General features: G+C 40.8%; 1 protein-coding gene and 1 pseudogene across 2 annotated transcripts in view; both read left to right on the top strand.

Annotated features, from left to right (window-relative positions):
• LMLN (leishmanolysin like peptidase) overlaps positions 1–16,531 on the top strand; it is a 73,213-nt gene extending 56,682 nt beyond the window's left edge. For both annotated transcript variants that reach the window (XM_065539337.2, XM_074030501.1), the window contains 4 exons: positions 507–666; positions 3,397–3,527; positions 12,903–13,113; positions 15,086–16,531. In XM_065539337.2, coding sequence (XP_065395409.1) covers positions 507–666; positions 3,397–3,527; positions 12,903–13,113; positions 15,086–15,186 — 603 coding nt within the window. In that variant the 3' untranslated portion in view covers positions 15,187–16,531. The remainder of the gene's footprint in view (positions 1–506; positions 667–3,396; positions 3,528–12,902; positions 13,114–15,085) is intronic.
• The window catches only part of LOC135969467 (large ribosomal subunit protein eL33 pseudogene), a 110,418-nt pseudogene that overhangs the window by 65,690 nt on the left and 23,385 nt on the right, over positions 1–21,343 (top strand).

The following is a 21,343-nucleotide window of genomic DNA, read 5'->3' as shown; positions in this document are numbered from 1 at the left end:
AAAAAAGAAAGGAACAATAAAATTTTTCTGGTGCCTTGTACCTTTGGCATTCAAAGTATTTTTTATATATGATCTCATTTATTTTCTCAGATTTTAATTTTTTCAAGTTTGTCAAAACAATGTGTAAACTGCCTCCTAAAAACTCTTGAAAAATATATTTAAAATGTAACTTTATGCATTAGTTTTATATTTTGTCAACTCTTAAAACTTCTTTTTACTCAGTGTAATTAAAACTATTTCATTCGTTTAAAACATTAGTCTAATTGAACATTGTAATACATAACTTAAGACTCATTTACTTACCTTGTTTATTTGTAGAACTATAGCAACCTTAAATTACTCCTCTGGTGGTTTACTACTGTCTTCTTTATTTGGTGCAGTGGATGAAGAAAAGTACTTTAGTATCTTGTGTTATATGGCATTAGAGGGTTGCAAAATATTACCTGTGCACTTCCTCTTGTTTATACAGAATGTTTCTTTCTTGTCTTCCCAATATTGTTTTGCAGTACTTTGATGAACTCAGTGGGATACCTGCAGAAGATTTGCCTTATTATGGTGGCTCCGTGGAAATTGCTGACTATTGCCCTTTCAGTCAGGAATTCAGTTGGCATTTAAGTGGTGAATATCAGCGCAGCTCAGATTGTAGAATATTGGAAAATCAACCAGGTTAGTCGGCTAGTGAAATGAAGTTTAATATACATATTAAAATTATATATCAGCAATATAGAATAGTGGTTAAGGGCACAGACCCTAGAGCAGAACGGTCTTAATTTGCTTTATAGTTCAGCTGCTATCCATATGTAAGAAGTGACTTAGCTTTTCTCTGCCTGTTTCTTCATCTGTACAATGGAGACAATAATTATAGAGTTGTGAGAATTAAATGAATTAATGTAGTAAGTGCTTGCAACTGTGCCTGACCTATCGAAGGGATTATTAGCGTATGCATGCACACACTATATTTTAGTCATACCTTCTAGCTGCATGGCACTTTCCATTTGCAAACCACTTTCATTCTTACCATTTTATTCTTCTGAAAACATTATGAGAAACATAAGGAAGACATTACTGTATTTCCCAGATAAGCAGATAGATACTAAGTAATATAGTTAATTTGTGTCAGTGCAAGATCCTCCAATGCCAACCTCTTTTTATTAAAATACCTTAGATAAGCTGCTTTTCCCTCTCATGGGGAATGTGCGTTTTATGTAAGTTAGAAGCAACATGTCACTCTTCAGATGTCAAAACAATGTTCTTGTCTCATGGCCAGTAAGATATGTTACCGTATTATTTGTTTCCTCTTAACACATATAAATGAACAAGCTATCAAAGGAATAAAGAATTGGATATTCTGCAGTAAGTTACTGCTCATACTAATTACCTTTGTAAACAGAAATGTTCTCACATCTGATGTAAGAAAGGGCAGTAAGTAGTTTTTCTCTCTGTGTTCATCAGAAGTTTTAACCTAGTCTCCAAACCCCCACCCCCATTCCATACTTTATTACAGACTAAGGCATTTAAATTCTAAATTTTTGTATTCTTACCTTTTACTCTTAAATTTGGCAGATGTAACTGGATTCCTGCAGCGTTTTTCCCCATCACTCATCTATTTAATAAATGTCCTGCCCAGGCACAGTGGCTCGTGCCTGTAATCGCAGCACTTTGGGAGGCCAAGGCAGGTGCATTGCTTGAGCTCAGGAGTTTGAGGCCAGCTGAGCAACATAGTGAAACCCTGTCTGTATCAAAAATACAAAAAATTAGCCAGGTGTGATGGTGCACACCTGTGGTGCCAGCTATGCAGGAGGACGAGGCTGGAGGATTGCTTGAGTAGCCCAGGAGGTGGAGGTTGCAGTGAGGTGAGATCATGCCACTGCACTCCAGCCTGGGCAACACAGTGAGACCCCATCTCACATAAAAATACAGAATAAATAAATAAATAAATAAATAAATAAATAAATAAATATCCTAACAACTTGTAACTACTCAGCAGTTCCGTATTAAAGCAAAAGAAATGCACAGATCTGTCGGCTATGGATTTGCCAGAGATGTACTATCACATGTTATTGTTTTAGAGGTGGAGTTGGCAAACTTTTTTTCTAATGGGCAAAATTATAAATATTTGAGGCTTTGTGGGTCGTCAAGTCTCTGGCTTCCTGATTCAGCTCTTCAGCTGTGCTGTTACGGTCTGAAAGCAGTGACAGACCATATGTAAATGAATGAATGTGTTAGGATTTGGCCTGAGGGTTATAGTTTGCTGAATTCTGTTTTTTTATTATTATTATTTTTTAGAGATGAAGTCTCACTCTGTCACCTAAGTTGGAGTGCAGTGGCACCATCATAGCTCACTGTAACCTGTAACTCCTGGGCTCAAGTGATTCTCCTGCCTCAGACTCCCCAGAGCCAGGACTACAGGTGTGCACGAGGCTTGCTGTGTTACCCAGACTGGCCTCAAACTCCTGGCCTCAGGCAGTCCTCCCTCCTTAGCCTCCCAAAGTGTTGAAATTATAGACTTGAGCCACCACGTCCAGCCCGGAACCCCATTTTAGACACTGATCACTATACTTTTCAAAGACTCTGATACTCAAAAGAAGTAAAGAATTCTGTTTTATTCTAATTTGCATTTTTTCTTAGCTTATATGTTAAGATTTATTATCAAAACTGACGTAAAACACTTATCTTTATAATATTTCAAAATGGGCTAATTGAACTTTCTACTTCCCAAAATAAAACTTATTGTGAAGAGTCTAAAGAGAGGAAATTATTGCTTGGGTTTAAGAGCTTTGTCCCTTTGTCCATTAGGTATTTAGAGGCCTTTCATTCCACCCTGTCCTCTCCAGGTTTGTGCTTAATGTGAGATTAGATCAGCATCTTACTAGGTTGGTGCAGGAGTAATTGTGGTTTTGCCATTAAAGTAATGCAAAAACTTCTGCACCAACCTAATATTTATGGACTTCCAGGAGGTGACACAAGTTGAAGATATAAAAAAGTTTTCAGAAGTTGCAGCACCCCCCAAAAGTCTGCATTATAGAAATCACTTGGCCTCATCCTATCATGGGTCATTTGGAGGTGCCTCCTATTTAGACCACCAGTGAAGATGATTCTTATATTGGTGTCTCGTGATCTAGTGATTCTTAGTGCTAGTTCTTCCGTATATTTAACCTAGAAAACTTTGGGCCCAGTTTTATTCCCTTGTGTCTGATACAGTAGTGTTCTCCTGTTAATCATTAAGAACCTAGTGTGAGTTTGGAATCCTGTCTATCCTAATTTTTTAAATTTAAAATTTCCATGAAACATGTTTGATTTTCAAAGCAATTTTTAATCATAAAAATGGAATGCTTCAGTTTCTTGTTCTTTGAGCCAGAAGTCAATTTTTAAGGAGACTTTTCTTCTTTGCCTCAGAAATTTTTAAGAACTATGGCGCTGAAAAGTATGGACCTCATTCAGTTTGTCTAATTCAGAAATCAGCATTTGTTATGGAAAAGTGTGAGAGGAAGCTGAGTTACCCAGACTGGGGGAGCGGATGCTATCAGGTAAGCTTATGTTTGTTTTTAGTTATGCCAAATATTGTGTGATTTTATCTCTTTTATGGTTGTGTATTTTAAATTATATTTTCATATTTTTATGTAATTAATTTACTGATCAATACTTTATCTTGTTTATGTAAATATTAGTTTAGATGCTTATGTTTTATGAAAATATTGTCATTTCTTTAGAAAAACTGCCTCTTAAAAATATGTATATAATTGCTGTAATGTTACTTCTGGGCATATATTCTGAGGAAGTAATGGCAAATATGTACTTTTGTTCTTGAGCAAATATTACTTTGTAATGGAAAAAATGTACAATTTTATTTCAAAAGGTCTGAGGACTGCATGGGTTATAAGAATTATTAAATCAGGCTGGACATGGTGGCTTACGCCTGTAATCCCAGCACTTTGGGAGGCTGAGCCAGGAGGATCGCTTGAGCCCAGAATTCGAGACCATCCTAGGCAACAAAGTGAGACCCTTTCTCTAAAAAATAAAGAAAAAAGAATTAATATATCAGTTGCTGATTAATAATAGGGTATTTTTTCCTTTGTAATTAGAAATCCAAAAAGGGCAAACTACAATTTTTTTTTTCTTTTTCTCTTTTTTGAGACAGGGTCTTGCTGTCAGCTAGGCTGGAGTGCTGGTGCAGTCATGGCTCACTGTATCCTCCACCTCCTGTGCTCAAGCGACCTCCCCACCTCAGCCTCCTGAGCAGCTGGGACTACGGGTGTGCACCACACACCCGACTACGTTTTTGATTTTTTGTAGAGAAGAGGTCTCACTATGTCGCTGGGGCTAGATTAGAACTTCAGGGCCCAAGCAATCCTCTTTTTTTTTTTTTTTTTTTTTTGAGATGGAGTCTCACTCTGTCACCCAGGCTGGAGTGCAGTGGTGCGATCTCGGCTCACTGCAAGCTCCGCCTCCCGGGTTCCAGAGGTTCTTGTGTCTCAGCCTCCTGCACAGCTGGAATCACAGGCATGCACCGCCACACCCAGTTAAGTTTTGTATTTTTAGTACAAAAATTGTCCAGGCTGGTCTCAAACTTCTGGCTTAAACTGATCCTCCCGCCTTGGTCTCCCAAAGTGCTGGGATTACAAGCATGAGCCACCATGCTTGGCCGAATATTTCTTTTTTTTCTGTCACAAGATATTCTAAGCTCTCTTTGTTTTTTGTCTGCCCCTGACATGTAATTAACCATTTCTCTAAAGACCTGCAGTTACTTTCAGTGAAGTGTGGTGTTTAGAGACTAAGATCTGGGTGCTGATTACACTGTTCATTGCCATTGATAATCGCAGTTGGGAACTGGGAATACCAGTTCATCAGGCCCTCTTAGTAAGGCAGGAAATGTATGTATATGTATCAGTACACTCTCCTGTGACTGTGTGTGTAACCATGAGTTCGCATCAGTAAGGCTGGTTTGATTCCATTGGTGTGAGAACTTGTCTGACACCAAAGGATTTATTTTAGTTTTCCACCTTTTCATATTTGTACTTCCTTCACCAACAGTGAGAAATCCAGCTCCTGTCATCTCAGTATGTTTACTCATTTGATCTATCCACATCCTGTCCACTTTCTCTCACTCCCATCACCCTCCTCACCCGGCCAACTCTGCGTGACCTCCCGGTCACACGCCTCCCCTGCCCCTCCATACAGATCACCTACCTTTCCTCACTTAACGGCTTTAGACGTAATTACTTTTGAGGAAGGGGAAAGGAGAAAGGGAGGGATCGCTGAGCTTTGTTTTCTTAGAATTGTGGCAAAATAGATATAACACAAACATTTCCACTGTAACTGTTTTTACTTGTACAGTTAAGTGGCACTAAATGCATTCACGTTGTCGTGCACATCACCACTCTGCGTCTCACAGGTTTTCATGATCCCAAAAACTGAAACTCTGTACTCACTCAACAATCCCTCCCTGTTCCTCCTCCCCCAGCCCTGACAGCCTCTATTCTCTGTTCTCTCTGTAGATTTGCCTAATCTAGGTAGTCCTTATAAGTAGAATCATACAATATTTGTCCTCTTGCACCTGACTTCTTTTACTTAGCATGGCGTTGTCAGGACGCATCCACACTGTGGCACGTATCAGAACGGTTTTCCTTTATATGTCTGAATAACACTCCATTGTATGGATCTGTCACGTTTTGAATCAGTTGACGGACACTGAGGTCGTTTGCATCCACCTCTTGGCTGTTGGGATCTTGCTGCAGTGAACACTGGCTTCCGTGTATCTGTCTGACTCCCTGTTTTCAGTCTTCTCGGGAGCAGAATTGCTGTATCATATGGCAATTCTGTGTTCAGCTTTCCTAGGAACTACCAGACTAGGTTTTTTGTTGTTGTTGAGGGGTTTTTGGTGTTATTTTGAGGTTTATTTTTTATTATTATTAATAGACTTTATTTTTTAGAACAATTTTAGGTTCACAGCAAATTTGAGCAGAAGGTACAGAGAGTTCCCATATTCCCCTGCTCCACACACACGCGGCCTCCCACACCGTCAGCATCCTGTACCACAGAGGTATTTTTGGTGCCATCGATGAACCCAGATCATCGTCCGAAGTCCATGTTCACATTAGGTTCTCTCCGGGTGTTTTATGTTCTGTGGGCTTTGACACCTGTAGGATATGCGTCCATAAGATAATGAGTTGTTGAAATGGGCTTTGTTATAAGTTACAGATTGGCTATCTGTGGCTAAATAATTGCTGTGATGAACATAAATAAGAATAAGTGAAATAAAAAGTGGGATGAAATGCTTCAGGTGCAAGTTCAAAGGGGACTGTATTTTCTCTGTACAAAAGACACCTTGAGGCGCGTGTTTTCACGTCAACCCTTTGTGTTCTTAGCATGTTTTTCCTGATGAAACTGAGGTCCTGGGCCTTACCACATCACCGTTTGTGCTGATGGCACCTTTTAATATAAATTTTTAAGTAATTTATATATTTATTAAATAAGTCAGCAATTCACATGGTGAAAAATTCAAAAGATGCAAAAGAATGTACAGGAAAAGCCTTTGTCCCAGCCCTGTCTTTCAGCCACTCATGTCTCCCTTCAGAGGGGTTAACATTACCCGTCTCTTGTATCCTTGTAAAGATAAACTCTGTGCGGGCACGAGTTAACATTACCCGTCTCTTGTATCCTTGTAAAGATGAACTCTGTGCGGGCACACATTTATATTTTTGTTTCATTTTTTACACCAATAGTATCAAGTTACACATACTGTTCTGTGGTGTGTATTAAAGAGCCATTCTTAGTATCATCTTATATCATTCTAGCCCCGTGTCTGAACTGACTGTGGATGTCACAAGTACATTCGGTTGCAGTTTGATCACTCTGAATTCCGTTCATCCAGAATCCAGTTGATGAGCCCTCTCTCAACAACTCTGCATTTCAGCTGTGTTGCTTCCAGCACTGGTCCCAGTCTCTCTAATTAGAAACCAGAATGATTGTTTTCTATTCTCTGTTCTGTAAAGACGGATCAATACAGACTAAGTCTTTAGATTACTCTCCTATTGAAATCTCTTATATCTATTTTATTTTAGATTTACCTTCATAGTTCAAGCCATTATCACTTCACAGTTTCCTAACTAATTTTCCTCCTCTCATCTTCCTTCCATGACCACATTGATCCTTTTTAAATTTTAGTTTTGATCAAACTTATACATGCAAATAGTTTGAAACTAATTTGTTGTCTGCTTCCAAAAAACGACGGCCTCAGGCCAGGCGCTGTGACTCATGCCTGTAATCCCAGCCCTTTGGGTAGCTGAGGCTAACACTTGAGGTCAGGAGTTCTAGACCAGCCTGGGCAACATGATGAAACCTTGTCTCTACTAAAAATACAAAAATTAGCCAGGCATGGTGGCCGCTTGCCTATAATCCCAGCTATTCAGGCGGCCGAGGCATGAGAATCTCTTGAACCTGGGAGACGGAGGTTGCAGTGAGCCGAGATTGCACCACTGCACTCCAGCCTGGGCAATGGAGTGAGACTACATCTCAAAAACAAACAAACAAACAAAACACACAAGAAACTAGAGCCTCTGTTATTACTTCCTTAACGTTTATTACTTCTTCCCAGAGTCTTCACTTTCAATTCTTAGTTGTTGTTTTGTTGGGGTGGAGGAGTCAGGGGAGACTTACTATTTGCTTTCTTATTTTTTTTATTATTATTACTTTTTTTGAGATGGAGTCTTGCTCTGTTGCCCAGGCTGGAATGCAGGTGGCATAATCCCTCGGCTCACTGCAACCTCCGCTTCCCAGGTTCAAGTGATTCTCCTGCCTCAGCCTCCCAAGTAGCTGGGATTATAGGCACCTGCCACCATGCCTAGCTAGTTTTTTTTTTTTTTTTTTTTTTTTTAGTAGAGACAGAGTTTCACCATGTTGGCCAGGCTGGTCTCGAAATCCTAACCTCAAGTGATCCACTTGCCCCAGCCTCCCAAAGTGCTGGGATTACAGGCACGAGCCACTGCACCCGGCCTGCTTTTTTATTTTTAAAAAGCTTATATTATTCTTTCATAAGGTTTGAATTTCAGATGTTAGCTGTTGACTTTAGAAAATAAGAATTTAGTTGGTTCACCTCTTCCTCTTGCTGTGTTCGCTTCCTATTTCCCCATCATAGACTTCTTGTTTCCCCTTCCTCCACTGGTGATTATGGATCAACATGTGTTCACTGTTTACGTTTCCATGACTATGCAAACGTGGCGCCTGGTAGCACGCAATGATTACTTCCCTATTCTCCCCAGTATTTCATTTTCTCTAGATTTAATATCTTGTTTTTTCATGAAATTAGTTTTCTTTGTATTTAGCACTAATTTAATTCTAAGCTGTTCTCCCAGTTGGGCTCATCTCCTTTCAGTACAACCAGATACCTGAGGTGTTCTATCCATTTCATCTTGGGGAAATCTCTTCTGAACATTTCTGGCCTGTGCTCATCTCGACTATGTAATCCTATGTTGACAGCACAACTGGCATCTTGGGATCTCGAGTCAGGATCATCCTGGAGGTCCCGCTGGGATCTCAAGTTAGGGTCATCCTGGAGGTTCTCTGGTCCCTCTGTCTCTCTCATATTGGATCCCCTACTTTGTGGATTTTGTGTCGTATTCTTTTTTGGATTTCTTTTTAGTTTTAATGGAACATATCTTCTAGTGGAGATTTGAGGAGTATGTGACAGAGAACAGCGTTGAGACTTGCATGTCTGAAAGCATCACTGTTCTACTGTGACGCCTGCTGATAGCGTGGGAAGGCGGGACTTCACCTGCTTCACCTCTGCCCTCAGGGTCTTCAGCTAGGCCTGAGAATGAAGTAGACATAAGCCCGATGAACAGGAGGAAAACACACATTTATTTAATCTAAGTTTTGCATGACACAGGAGCCCGCATGAGTAAATGAAAACTCAGAGAAGTGGTAAAACCTATATACTTTTATACTACGTTGAACAAAGGGAGACAGTTATGGAAAAGTAAAATGTATGGAGAGGCTAAAGGAAGCTAAGAATTATTTTAAGAAGGTCTGTTTGTACCAAATTCTTTGGCTTTGACTCCCTATATTGGTGATAAGAAGGTTTCTTTTCTCCTGGAAAAGGAAGGACATTATTCATGTGGGAGTTTTATCTCCTGCTTTCAGGAGGAAAGGGGGAGGTCAGAACAGTGTCGTTGGGTCTGCTGTGTTTAAGTCCCTTTAGCTGGAAACCTTTGTGCCAAAATAGCATATTTTGGAGTGGTGTGTTCTGCCATCCTTCGATAGCTTGAGTGGGTGTAGCTTTCTTTTTGAAAATTATTTTCCTAATGAATGATTGGATGCAGGAAAAAAAAAAGAAAATTATTTTCCATCAGAATTCTGAGAGGATTTTTCCTTTGTATCCGAAGTCTCAATGTCATTCTGAGTTTCGATTGCCAGAATCTTTCTTCTTTCTTCTCTGGAAGCTGGTAAATTCTTAATTTTAGCTCGCATACCACATCCCCACCTGCCACAAGCCCCAGTATTCCAAAATTTAATGGGTTGATTCTATTTTTGGTGATCATTAACAGCCTGTTCATATTCAAGAAGTGACTGGGGCCTGGCACAGTGGCTCACGCCTGTAATCCCAGCACTTTGGGAGGCCGAGACGGGCGGATCACTTGAGGTCGAGAGTTTGAGAGCAGCCTGGCCAACATGTTGAAACCCCTCATCTACTAAAAATACAAAAATTAGCCCGGTGTGGTGGTGGGCACCTGTAATCCCAGCTACACAGGAAAAAAAAAAAAAAAGAAAAAAGAAAAAAGAAGTGGCTGGCAGGCAGTTTGGAAGCTCTGAGCACACATAGGGCTTGCTGACTGTGGTCTTCACTATAGGGCTCCTTCCTTACAAAACCTTTGATATCTGTGTCTTGAGGGGTTTCCCTTTTGACTGGTCAGATTTGTCAGAAACTACCAGTCTCCCACCTGAAGTTTATATGCTGTGAGAGTTCTAGGAAGTAAGTCAATTTCAAATGCTAAGTAGTCTCAATATTTAACCTGTAAACTTAAGAGTCCTTATTTTCATGATGGCAGCCCAGTTCTCACCTGTACTTAGTTTCCCCCAGAACAGAAAAACTCTGTTTTACCCTTTCCAAAAAATAAATCTCTATGATTCTGCAGAATACAAGAAGCCTAGTGCTGGCCTGGGCTTCTGGTGATGTTTCAGGAAGCCTACAATCATGGCAGAATGCAAAATGGGAGCAGACATATCACATAGAGAGGGAACGAGAGAGGAGGGAGGTCCCGATCTCTTGAACAAGCAGATCTCTGGGGAATTTATTCCCGTGGGGAGGGCACCAAGCTATTCATGAGGGATCCGTCCCCGTGACGCAAACACCTCCCACTAGGCCCCACCTCCAGCACTGGGAATCACATCTCAGCAGAAGATTGGAGTGGACAAATACCCAAACTATATCAGCTGGGTTCAGAGCAAACAGTGGTCCAGGTGAGGAAGAGGAATGCTGGGGTCTGCTTCTGAAATGGACTTTTATCTGATCCTTGTAATTGTAGCTCTTACCTCTTGGCACCGGGTGCGGGTGTGGCGGTCCTGAGCCTTCTTTGTGTTCTGCAAATCAGTTTCTTCCTGGTTCTTCCTGCTGCTGGATTTTGACTCAGCTTTCCTGAGTCTATTATGTCTGCTACTACTTGTACATCTACCCTCCTGCCCACGCTTAATTCCCAGAATTCCACAATGAGAATACTTCAGCTTCAGCAAGGGAGTTTTCCTCTTGTCCTATCAACACTCTCATATAATTCTCATCTCCAAGCCATGTGCATTCTGCTTCCCAACCTGTAATATCTGCCCTACGGTGATCCATGATCCAAATCCTGGGTACATCCTTAGCATACAAATGCTTTCTTCCATGAAACTTTCTAATATTTGTTCTTGTTTCTACCATTTATTGACTCTTAATCATAAAATAGTCTGGTACTATTCAGTTTTTGCTTTTTCTTCTAATTTCAAAATACTGTTAGTATTTTATTTAAAAAGTATTATTATTTTTATTGTCTTTTTTTTTTTTTTTTTTTTTGAGATGGAGTCTCACTCTGTCACCCAGGCTGGAGTGCAGTGATGGGATCTCAGCTCACTGCAACCTTTGCCTCCTGTGTTCAAGTGATTTTATGCCTCAGCCACTTGAGTAGCTGGGACTACAGGCGCCCACCATTTTTAGCGCCAAATTAGCGCCTGGCTCATTTTTGTGTTTTTAGTAGAGATGGGGTTTCGCTAGGTTGGCCAGGCTGGTCTCGCACTCCTGACCTCAGGTGATCCACCTGCCTTGGTGTCCCACAGTGCTGGGATTAATAATCAGGCATGAACCACGGTGCCCAGCTGAAAAAAAAAAATTCTTATCCTACTCATCTTTCCTCAATGGAAACTGCTAGAGGGCAGGCACTGTATCATGTACTTTTTTAGTATCCTTTTCAGCACCAAGCACAGTGCTCGACCAAGTCTCACTTTAAAGAATAATGACGTTGCACTGTAGCTGTGTTGATGTTTACTTGATGTGGATCACTGAAAGACAGACTTATAGAAGAGGTCACACTTCATTGTTTGTTTTTGTGAAAAACAAATTTTCAAAAGAGTGATATATTTCAACTTAACTGATGATAGAGTTATTTCAAAATGACTTCAAATATACTTTTGAACTCTTCTTTTGAAATTATATTTATAAGTAGTTTGTCACCTAAGGAAATCAATCTTAGTAATTTTGTGTCATACCTTGTATTTACCAGTTTAGTTAACTACCTTTACTGGACTTGGTTCTGGGCAACTTTGGGCTATTTCCAAAAATTATATCTACTTGCCACGTAAAAATTTGCTACCATCAGACAGGTTCAGAAGCGTGCACTGACTTTGAAGATAGTTCCAAGAGAGAAGTTTCAGAAGTATTTAAAGGGAAGTAGCATAATTGAATGTGAAGTCTTTGTAGAAAACAACTTTGAGGGTTTTTTAAAAATAGTTAAATTTTTGGCTGGGTGCAGTGGCTCATGCCTGAAATCTCAGCACTTTGGGAGGCCAGGGTGGATGGATAACTTGAGTCTAGAAGTTCGAGACCAGCCTGGGCAACATGACAAAACCCAAACCCCATTTCTACAAGAAAATACAAAAATCAGCCCGGCATAGTGGCACATGCCTGTGGTCCCAGCTACTCAGGAGGCTGAGGTGGGGGATCACCTGAGCCCGAGGTAGTCAAAGCTGCAGTGAGCCAAAATCACCACTGTATTCCAGCCTGGGCAACAGAGTGAGACCCGTCTCAAAAAAAAAAAAGAAAAAAACTCTGTGTGTGTAAAAGCTCTGTGTGTGTGCCCCCTTGTAATTTTTGGGAAAAGTGTCCATAGCTTGCATCAGATTCTTTAAAAGGTGCTAGATTCAAAGTTTAAGAACTCCTGCCACACAGAGTATAATTCTTTTAGGACCTAAATAACTTAACCCTCTTTTTTTTTTGAGACGGAGTCTTACTCTGTTGCCAGGCTGGAGTGCAGTGGCGCGATCTCGGCTCACTGTAATGTCTGCCTCCCAGGATCAGGTGATTCTCCTGCCTAAGCCTCCTGAGTAGCTGGGACTACAGGTGCCTGCCACCACACCCAGCTAATTTTTGTATTTTTAGTAGAGACAGGGTTTCACCATGTTGGCCGGGATGGTCTCGATCTCTTGACCTCATGATCTGCCTGCCTCAGCCTCCCGAAGTGTGGGATTACAGGTGTGAGCCACCGCGCCTGGCCAACTTAACTCTTTATATGAGGTTAAAGATATGCCCACACTGCAAATTGTGCTTTATTCCCAACGTTTTTTGTAAATTTTAATGTATTTTCCTGTAGTTGAAGGAGAAATCTCTTAGAATCTTACTGACCTGATATTTATTATTTTTATATATTTTTTCCTGTTTGAAGGTTTCTTGTTCTCCTCAAGGTCTGAAAGTTTGGGTCCAAGATACTTCATATTTGTGTAGTCGGGCTGGGCAGGTCCTCCCCATCAGTATCCAGATGAATGGCTGGATTCATGATGGAAACCTACTCTGCCCATCGTGTTGGGACTTCTGTGAGCTCTGTCCTCCAGAAACAGATCCTCCAGCTACTAACTTGACCCGAGCTCTGCCACTGGGTGAGTGCTCTCTATGGTTGGAATAAAGAGGGAAAAGTAAAGGGGCAAACTTCTCTTATAAAATGTTGGCATCCCTTCAAGGAAGCTCTAAAACAAGTTGAGTTTCTTCCCTTCTGATTGCATTTTTATGGGAAAATCCTCCTTCCCACCATTATTAGAAATCTAAGATAGGTCAACTTGACACTTGTGAGTAAGAGCAAGGCTTTCTGGTGAAGAACCTCTGCACAAAATTATTCATCAAAGACCACAAAAAGTGAACGTTGTATCCATTCATTTGGAAATTAAGGGTAAACAAAATGCTGCTCATTAAATACAAAAAGTGATTAAATATATTTTAGTCATATCATAATCAGCTGAAGTGAAAGTGAGGGAAAGATCTGGAAAAGATACTCAAAAAAGGAATTGGCATACCCACAAAGAGGAGAAAAATGCAAGGAGGCACAAATAACCCACATGGAAAATGAGACACAAAGACATGGGCTGGCAAAGACCGGGGGTTCACTGAGGAATAGGACCGTGTGCTCGTTCTGAGACTCCAGAGAATGGAACTGGCACCAAGAGATTGAAGCTGTGAGGAGACAGATGCCAATTAAACCCTTTAGAAGCAGGAGGGGATGCAGAAGACACCCTTGAGAAGAATCGTTCCCCTTGAAATTGACGGTGTTCCAACTGAGGCTGATAACGCATTGCTGAGAGTAGAAAAGCAGAATTCATGAATTCACAAAGTTTTGATTTAAATGACCTATGAGATTTTTATGGCAGTTTGACATTTCAGATTATGAACAATAAAAATCTTATGCAGTGTTGGCTGGGCGCGGTGGCTCACGCCTGTAATCCCAGCACTTTGGGAGGCTGAGGCAGGCGGATCACGAGGTTGACACCATTCTAGCTAACATGGTGAAACCCCGTCTCTACTAAAAAAATACAAAAAATTAGCCAGGCGTGGTGGTGGGCGCCTGTAGTCCCAGCTACTCGGGAGGCTGAGGCAGGAGAATCACTTGAACCCAGGAGGCGGAGCCAAGATCACACCACTGCACTCCAGCCTGGGCAATAGAATGAGACTCTGTCTCAAAATGAATAAATAAATAAAAGCTAATCTTTATTGTTTAAAATATTTAAAAGGACAACTCATCCTAAAATAAGGTCAGGTTGGCCTCATCTCCCTACTGCTATAAAAATGTTTCCATTATGAGAACTGTTTTTACCTATAAGGACATATCATGGCTGAATTAAAATATACCTCTAGTGCCCCAAATCTGTAGAATCTTCTGCTGTTTCAAAACAAGTCAGATTGATTGGTGATATGAATGGATAGGTAGATATTTAGAAACACGGGACCATATGTCCTGGTCTGGCTGAGACCATCCATATGCCTGTTGTCATTATTAATAGTCCTCTCCCTCGCATCCTCGCGGTCCGTCTGCCTGTTGTCGCTATTAATAGTCCTCTCCCTTGCATGCTCGCAGTCCGTCTGCCTGTCGTCGTTAATAGCCCTCTCCCTTGCGTCCTCGCAGTCCGTCTGTCTGTCGTCATTATTAATAGTCCTCTCCCTTGCATTCTCAAAATGTGCTAGTTTTGGTTGATAAATTATATGATCAGCCTACTTAGAAGGTACAAAGAAAAAATAAAAGAAGAAAGTTCTTCACCCCATCTCACAATAACCAAGATATTAATTTACTTTCCTGTGTATTATCTTTAGCTTTGCTGGGTTACTACCCCAAGGCAATTTTTTTTGGATACCATTTTTTATCCTTGGTATAGTGGATACATCATTTCTTCCTCCATATGTATGTTTCCTCCATTAAAAAAGAAACAAAAACTTTTTTATACCTGGGTTTCGCTCTTGATTTAGCTCTCAAGGTGGTCCTTGTTTACCTTTTAATAATCACTGCTATTCATCTGTCAATATTTAATTGGTATGATTTATCCCAAAAATGTTTATAGAAAGTCAGCTTTTTGTTTTCAACTCTAGATCTTTGCTCCTGTTCCTCAAGCCTGGTGGTCACCCTCTGGCTTCTGCTAGGCAATCTGTTTCCTCTACTGGCTGGATTTCTTCTGTGTGTATGGCATTAGGAATGGAAAAGTGGATCTTCAAGATATCCTTTTATGTTATGTTCATGTGAACAAAGCACAAAGTTTGAGTGAGTGCCAGCCTATGCAGATGGCAGAAGTGGCATTCCTGAGTTTGGCTTAGAAGAGTTGATGACCATCAGACCTTAAAACAGAACTTCACAGCTGCCTGTCCTCATCAGCAACCCAGCCACCTTCATCAGCAACCCGGCCACCTTCATCAGCAACCCGGCCACCTTCATCAGCAACCCGGCCACCTTCATCAACAACCCGGCCACCTTCATCAACAACCCGGCCACCTTCATCAGCAACCCAACCACCTCATCTTGGAGAAGGAGAAGGAACTGCAAGTCACTTAGGATTTGTAATCTTCCTAAAGTTTTCCTTTGAAAAAAGGATAATGGGTGGAATTTTCAGAGTGATTACATACCTCAACATTTTTATTAACATATAACAGTGGGAAAGTTCATCATCTGTATACTGCAGTAACTTAAACAACAGCTAATTATTGCAAGATTAGAATTAGAGATCTTGTCCTTAAAAGTATAAATTGTCCTTTGATTTATAGAAAATAATTGAATTGGGATTTCTACATATCATTATTATACCTATTTTAAATTTAATGGCAGCCGGGCATGGTGGTGCATGCCTGTAGTTCCAGCTACTTGGGAGGCTGAGGCAGGAGGATCGCTTGAGCCCAGGAGTTCGAGGCTGCAATGAGCTATGATTGCACCGCTGTATTCCAGCCTGAGCAATAGAGTGAGGCCCTGTATCTTTAAGAAAAAAAAATTAATGGCTGTATATAGTAAACTTAATTCACTGTTCCCATTGTTTATTCTAAAGAATTTTTTTTAAATGTTTCATTAAATCTTATGATTTAACTGTGTTTGCCCTTTTTGCCAGCTGTGTGGCAGTTTATGGCAGAACTGCTGTCAGTGTGCTGGTAGCCATCTATTCATTCCTTTTCAGAGCTCAACTTCCAGAACTGCTATCAGTGTGCTGGTAGCCCTCTGTATTCATCCCTCTTCAGAGCTCAGCTTCCAGTTGTATTCTTCATGAGTTTGATAATGACATGAAAAAATGTGGAAACAGAGAGAGTAAAATACTCTGCCCGGTAAAAACATGGAAGACGTGCAAACAGAAAAAAACATAATTGTATTTTTTTGATAATACTTAAGACAATTGTGATCCAACAAAAACAGAACTATTCCTTTGTGACCGATGAAGATAAGAAATTCTGGCAGACAGGTATGCAATTTTTTAAAGTGGTTTAAGAAATTATTGCAGAAGAATTTCCAACATCTGAAAATGGTTTTATGTATAAGAAGGAAAATACAAGTTAAAACGAGATGGTCTGAATTGTGTACTAATAGCAAGGTACAAGTTTGGATAGAGCCTATCCAGTAGCGTCCACTGTACCACTTTAAGTAAGACTCAGTCCACAGAAGCTGGAAGATTGCCTTTGCTTTAAATATCCTTTACCTCCTGCATTTGACACTCCTCCTATTACTGGTAACATAGATTCCAGTCACCAGAAGTAATTTTACACTGGTAATAGAGCTTACCAGCCCCATTTAGTAATTCCTATTTGAAATTTCTTAATGTTCAGATGAGGTTTAACAAGAATATGAAAAGAAAAAAATATATATTCATGAATGATAGGCGATGCCCATTGTTTCTCTCAAGCTAATGAAGTCCTGCGGCATTGTAATCACAACCCTCGGACAGACTCCTCCTATTCCTCCATGGCATTGTAACCGCAACCCTTGGACAGACTCCTCCTATTCCTCCATGGCATTGTAACTGCAACCCTCGGACAGACTCCTCCTATTCCTCCATGGCATTGTAAACACAACCCTCAGACAGACTCCTCCTATTCCTCCATGGCGTTGTAACCACAGCCTTCGGACAGACTCCTATTCCTCCATGTCATTATAATCACAACCCTCAGACAGACTCCTTCTATTCCTCCATGGCATTGTAAACACAACCCTCAGACAGACTCCTTCTGTTCCTCCGTGGCATTGTAACCACAACCCTCGGACAGACTTCTATTCCTCCATAGTATTGTAACCACAACCCTCGGACAGACTCCTTCTATTCCTCAATGGCGTTGTAACCACAACCCTTGGACAGACTCCTCCTATTCCTTCATGGCATTGTAACCACAGCCCTCTGACAGACTCCTATTCCTCCATGGTGTTGTAAACACAACCCTCGGACAGACTCCTGTTCCTCCATGTCATTGTAACCACAACCTCGGACAGACTACTCCTATTCCTCCATGACATTGTAAACACAACACTCGGACAGACTCCTGTTCCTCCATGGCGTTGTAACCACAACCCTTGGACAGACTCCTCCTGTTCCTCCATGGCATTGTAACCACAACCTTGGACAGACTCCTCTTATTCCTCCATGACATTGTAAACACAACACTCAGACAGACTCCTATTCCTCCATGGTGTTGTAACCACAGCCCTCGGACAGACTGCTATTCCTCCATGGCATTGTAAACACAACCCTCGGACAGACTCCTTCTATTCCTCCATGGCATTGTAACCACAGCCCTCGGACAGACTCCTCCTATTCCTCCATGGCGTTGTAACCACAACCCTCGGACAGACTCCTGTTCCTCCATGGCATTATAACCACAACCCTTCGACAGACTGCTTCTCTTCCTCCATGGTATTGTAACCACAGCCCTCGGACAGACTCCTCCTATTCCTCCATGGCATTGTAACCACAACCCTCGGACAGACTCCTGTTCCTCCATGGCATTATAACCACAACCCTTCGACAGACTGCTTCTCTTCCTCCATGTCATTGTAACCACAACCCTTGGATAGACTCCTCCTATTCCTCCATGGTATTGTAACCACAACCCTCAGACAGACTCCTTATACTCCTCCTTTTCTCGTCCTTCCCTCCTTTTCGTCCATTCAGCATGTAGCTATTCAGTACTCCATTGAAAAAATTGTGCTAAGTGAGCAAAGCAGCATAATTACTAAGAATTAATTCTGATTATTTGGCATTAGAGCCAACAGCAACCCCAGCATAGAGGAAAGTCGCTTTTTTTCAGATGCATAAATTTAAAGTATATATTTGCATGCGGTTTTAAATGGGAGGTATTTGTCATTGTGAAAAGGTGGGAACCTCAAACATAGTCAACTTAACTAAAAAGAAGCTAATACAGGTTGAGCATTCATAATCCAAAAATCCGGAATTCAAATTGCTCCAAAATCTGAAACTTTCTGAATGCTGACCTGATACCACAAGTGGAAAATTCCGCATATAAGTACTTAACACAAACTTTGTTTCATGCACAAACTACTAAAAATATTGTATAAAATTACCTTCAGGCAGTGTCTGTAGGTATGTATGAAACATGAATTTCATGTTTAGACTTGGGTCCCATGCCCCAGATACCTCATTAGGTATCTGTAAATATCCAAATTCCAAAAAAAGTCTGAAATCTGAAACACTTCTGGTCCCAAGCATTTCAGTAAGTGATGCTCAACCTGCATAATGGTCTGCGGGCCAGTGCTCATTTTCTGCATATGTTGTACACACTTTAAATTGTGCAAAGTCAAAGAAAAGCAAAGAGTCTATTTTTAAAGAAACTTAACAATAATCTAAGCATATACTTATGATTATGAATCATCCTGCAAAGAGCTGTATAAAGAATTTTACCAAAAATACAATGAATTAATCATATATTTGAGAGTCACAGTGATAGGTTTGACTATATTTTGACTGTTGTGTAGTGGCACCATTTAGGTAGTGTTGTTTCTGAGCATGGTGCTTTTTATACTTGAAATATATTTTTGCTTTATTTTTTATTGATATAATTATATTTGCACTAATGGCTTTCTGAAGAAAATATTATAGATGACTTTTTTGTATATATATTTATTAAGCTTGGAAACCTGGTATCCCAGTGTTTTCTCCGGACAAATGTGAAACTGGATAAACTATGGTGTCTAGATAAAGTATGGATAAAGTCTTGAGTTCCTCAGGGTAACTGTGTTGATATCTCCTGTCCTCTTCAGTAAGGCTTGAAGATGATCACTGATCATTGATTCTGCATAGTGTATCCAGCAAGGCTTGGAAGGACACTGGACCTGTCAGAGATTTTAAGAGGCACATTTTAGTCACTTCGAATATGATAGTGGCGGGTGCGGTGACTCATGCCTGTAATCCCAACACTTTGGGAGGCCGAGGCGGGTGGATCACTAGGTCAGGAGTTTGAGGTTACAGTGAGCTTGATCACACCACTGCACTGTGCAGCCTGGATGACAGAGGGAGACTCTTTCTTGGGGGAAAAAAAGATGACAGTGAAGCAGACTTCTAGAATCCGAGACGTCATTGCAGCATTATTGGTATAAAATTCAGCTGCAAAGTGGAGAGTTTGAAATGGCCCACGCGTTGGTATCCTGTGGCAGGTTATACCTTCATGTTAGCAAAGACAAAGCCGTGTCTCTGTAAGAGGGACAGACTGGGCTGGCTGCAGCTGTAGTGGAAGTGAGGGATGCAGGGAAGGAATGGGGAGCAGCAATTTGGGGACAGTAGACTGGAGTCACTTTCTGATTCAAAAAGGGTCAAGTACTTATAAAAACTGACTACTTTGGTTTTCAGTTCAGACTTAGGCTCATTTTGATCATTTTAAGGTCCCAGTTGTCAAAAATATCAAGTGAATTTGTCTCAGGTTTTCAGGAACAAAATTTACAGGAAGGAAGCAAAAGCCATGTCAGTAGCCTTGAGCTGACAGCTTTAAAGAAACTGGCAAACAGGTAGGTCGTCCTAATATAGATCCTTCCAGTATTCTCCTGAAAAACATCCTTTTATTTCTGAAAACCAGTAACCCTTACATTTTTCCTATAGGATGCTTATTTTTCTTGAGACCAAATAGACATTCTATAAATGTTATGAATTATGCTTGCAGTTAGTTTTTAGCCTATCTAGGCTTAAGGTTTATTGATATTTGAAGTTGAAACATCATTTTATGAGGTTTAGTTTTAGGAAGGTAAATAAATAAATATATCAAAGTATTCCATAATGTTGTATCAGTGTCCCCTCTAACATTAGAAGACTTACTGACTGAGGCCATCTGTGAACGACTAAGTGATCTCTCAGAATCCTTCCAGCCCTATAGCCTGTGACTAACACTCATCCAGAATTGCTGTCTGTGCTGGCTGTGGTCTGCCTCCAGGAGCATATGCCATCCTGCGTGCTGTGTTCGTCACAGTGTCTGTGCTCGGTGCCTTACCACTGGCCATGTCCTTGGACGCTAAATGGACAGAGAGGAGCCTGTCTCTCAGGGCACATGAGTGGTCATGGCAGGAGGAGACAGGCCTCAGTCACAGTGGACACTCGTCATTCCTGCCATGTCCTTGCAGCCCAGGAGGACTAACAAGATTTTAATGAAGTCTGTGTTACTCATTCTGAAGAAAAGAACTTACCTGAGAGGAAGAATATTTTTTAAATATATATTAGATTGGGGATGGGGAGGGAGTGGTTGTTTTCCTTTGTGTTTACATTTTTAATAACTAAAATAGAAGATTATAGAATATTTATGGTATTGAACTTTAAGTGTAATATGTTTCTTAGAAAAAGACAACTTTAATAAAAATGGAAACTAATTTGCATCCTCTCTTTTTTTAACACTATCAGTTTTTGTTTGTTTTTGTTTTGTTTTGTTTTGTTTTTTTGAGACGGAGTCTTGCTCTGCCGCCCAGGCTGTAGTGCAGTGGTGCAATCTTGGCTCCCTGCAGGCTCCGCCTCCCGGGTTCATGCCATTCTCCTGCCTCAGCCTCCCGAGTAGCTGGGACCAGAGGTGCCCGCTAATTTTTTGTATTTTTAGTAGAGACGGGGTTTCACTGTGTTAACCAGGGTGGTCTCAATCTCCTGACCTTGTGATCCACCCGCCTTGGCCTCCCAAAGTGCTGGGATTACAGGCTTGAGCCACCGCGCCCGGCCAATACATTGTGTTTTTAAAGTTGTACAGACTGCATATAAGTGGCTGAAACTATACACAATAAATTACTTCAGATAAATACAATATTATTTGCCCAGCATATTGAAGATAAAGCTGTATCTCATGTATGACTTTGTTTACACTACTTTTGGATATGTCCATAGAATATAGTTTATTTTAGGG

This window comes from Macaca fascicularis, chromosome 2 (assembly GCF_037993035.2).
Source record: "Macaca fascicularis isolate 582-1 chromosome 2, T2T-MFA8v1.1".
NCBI lineage: Eukaryota > Metazoa > Chordata > Mammalia > Primates > Cercopithecidae > Macaca > Macaca fascicularis.
This window is presented reverse-complemented; position numbering and strand designations above follow the sequence as displayed.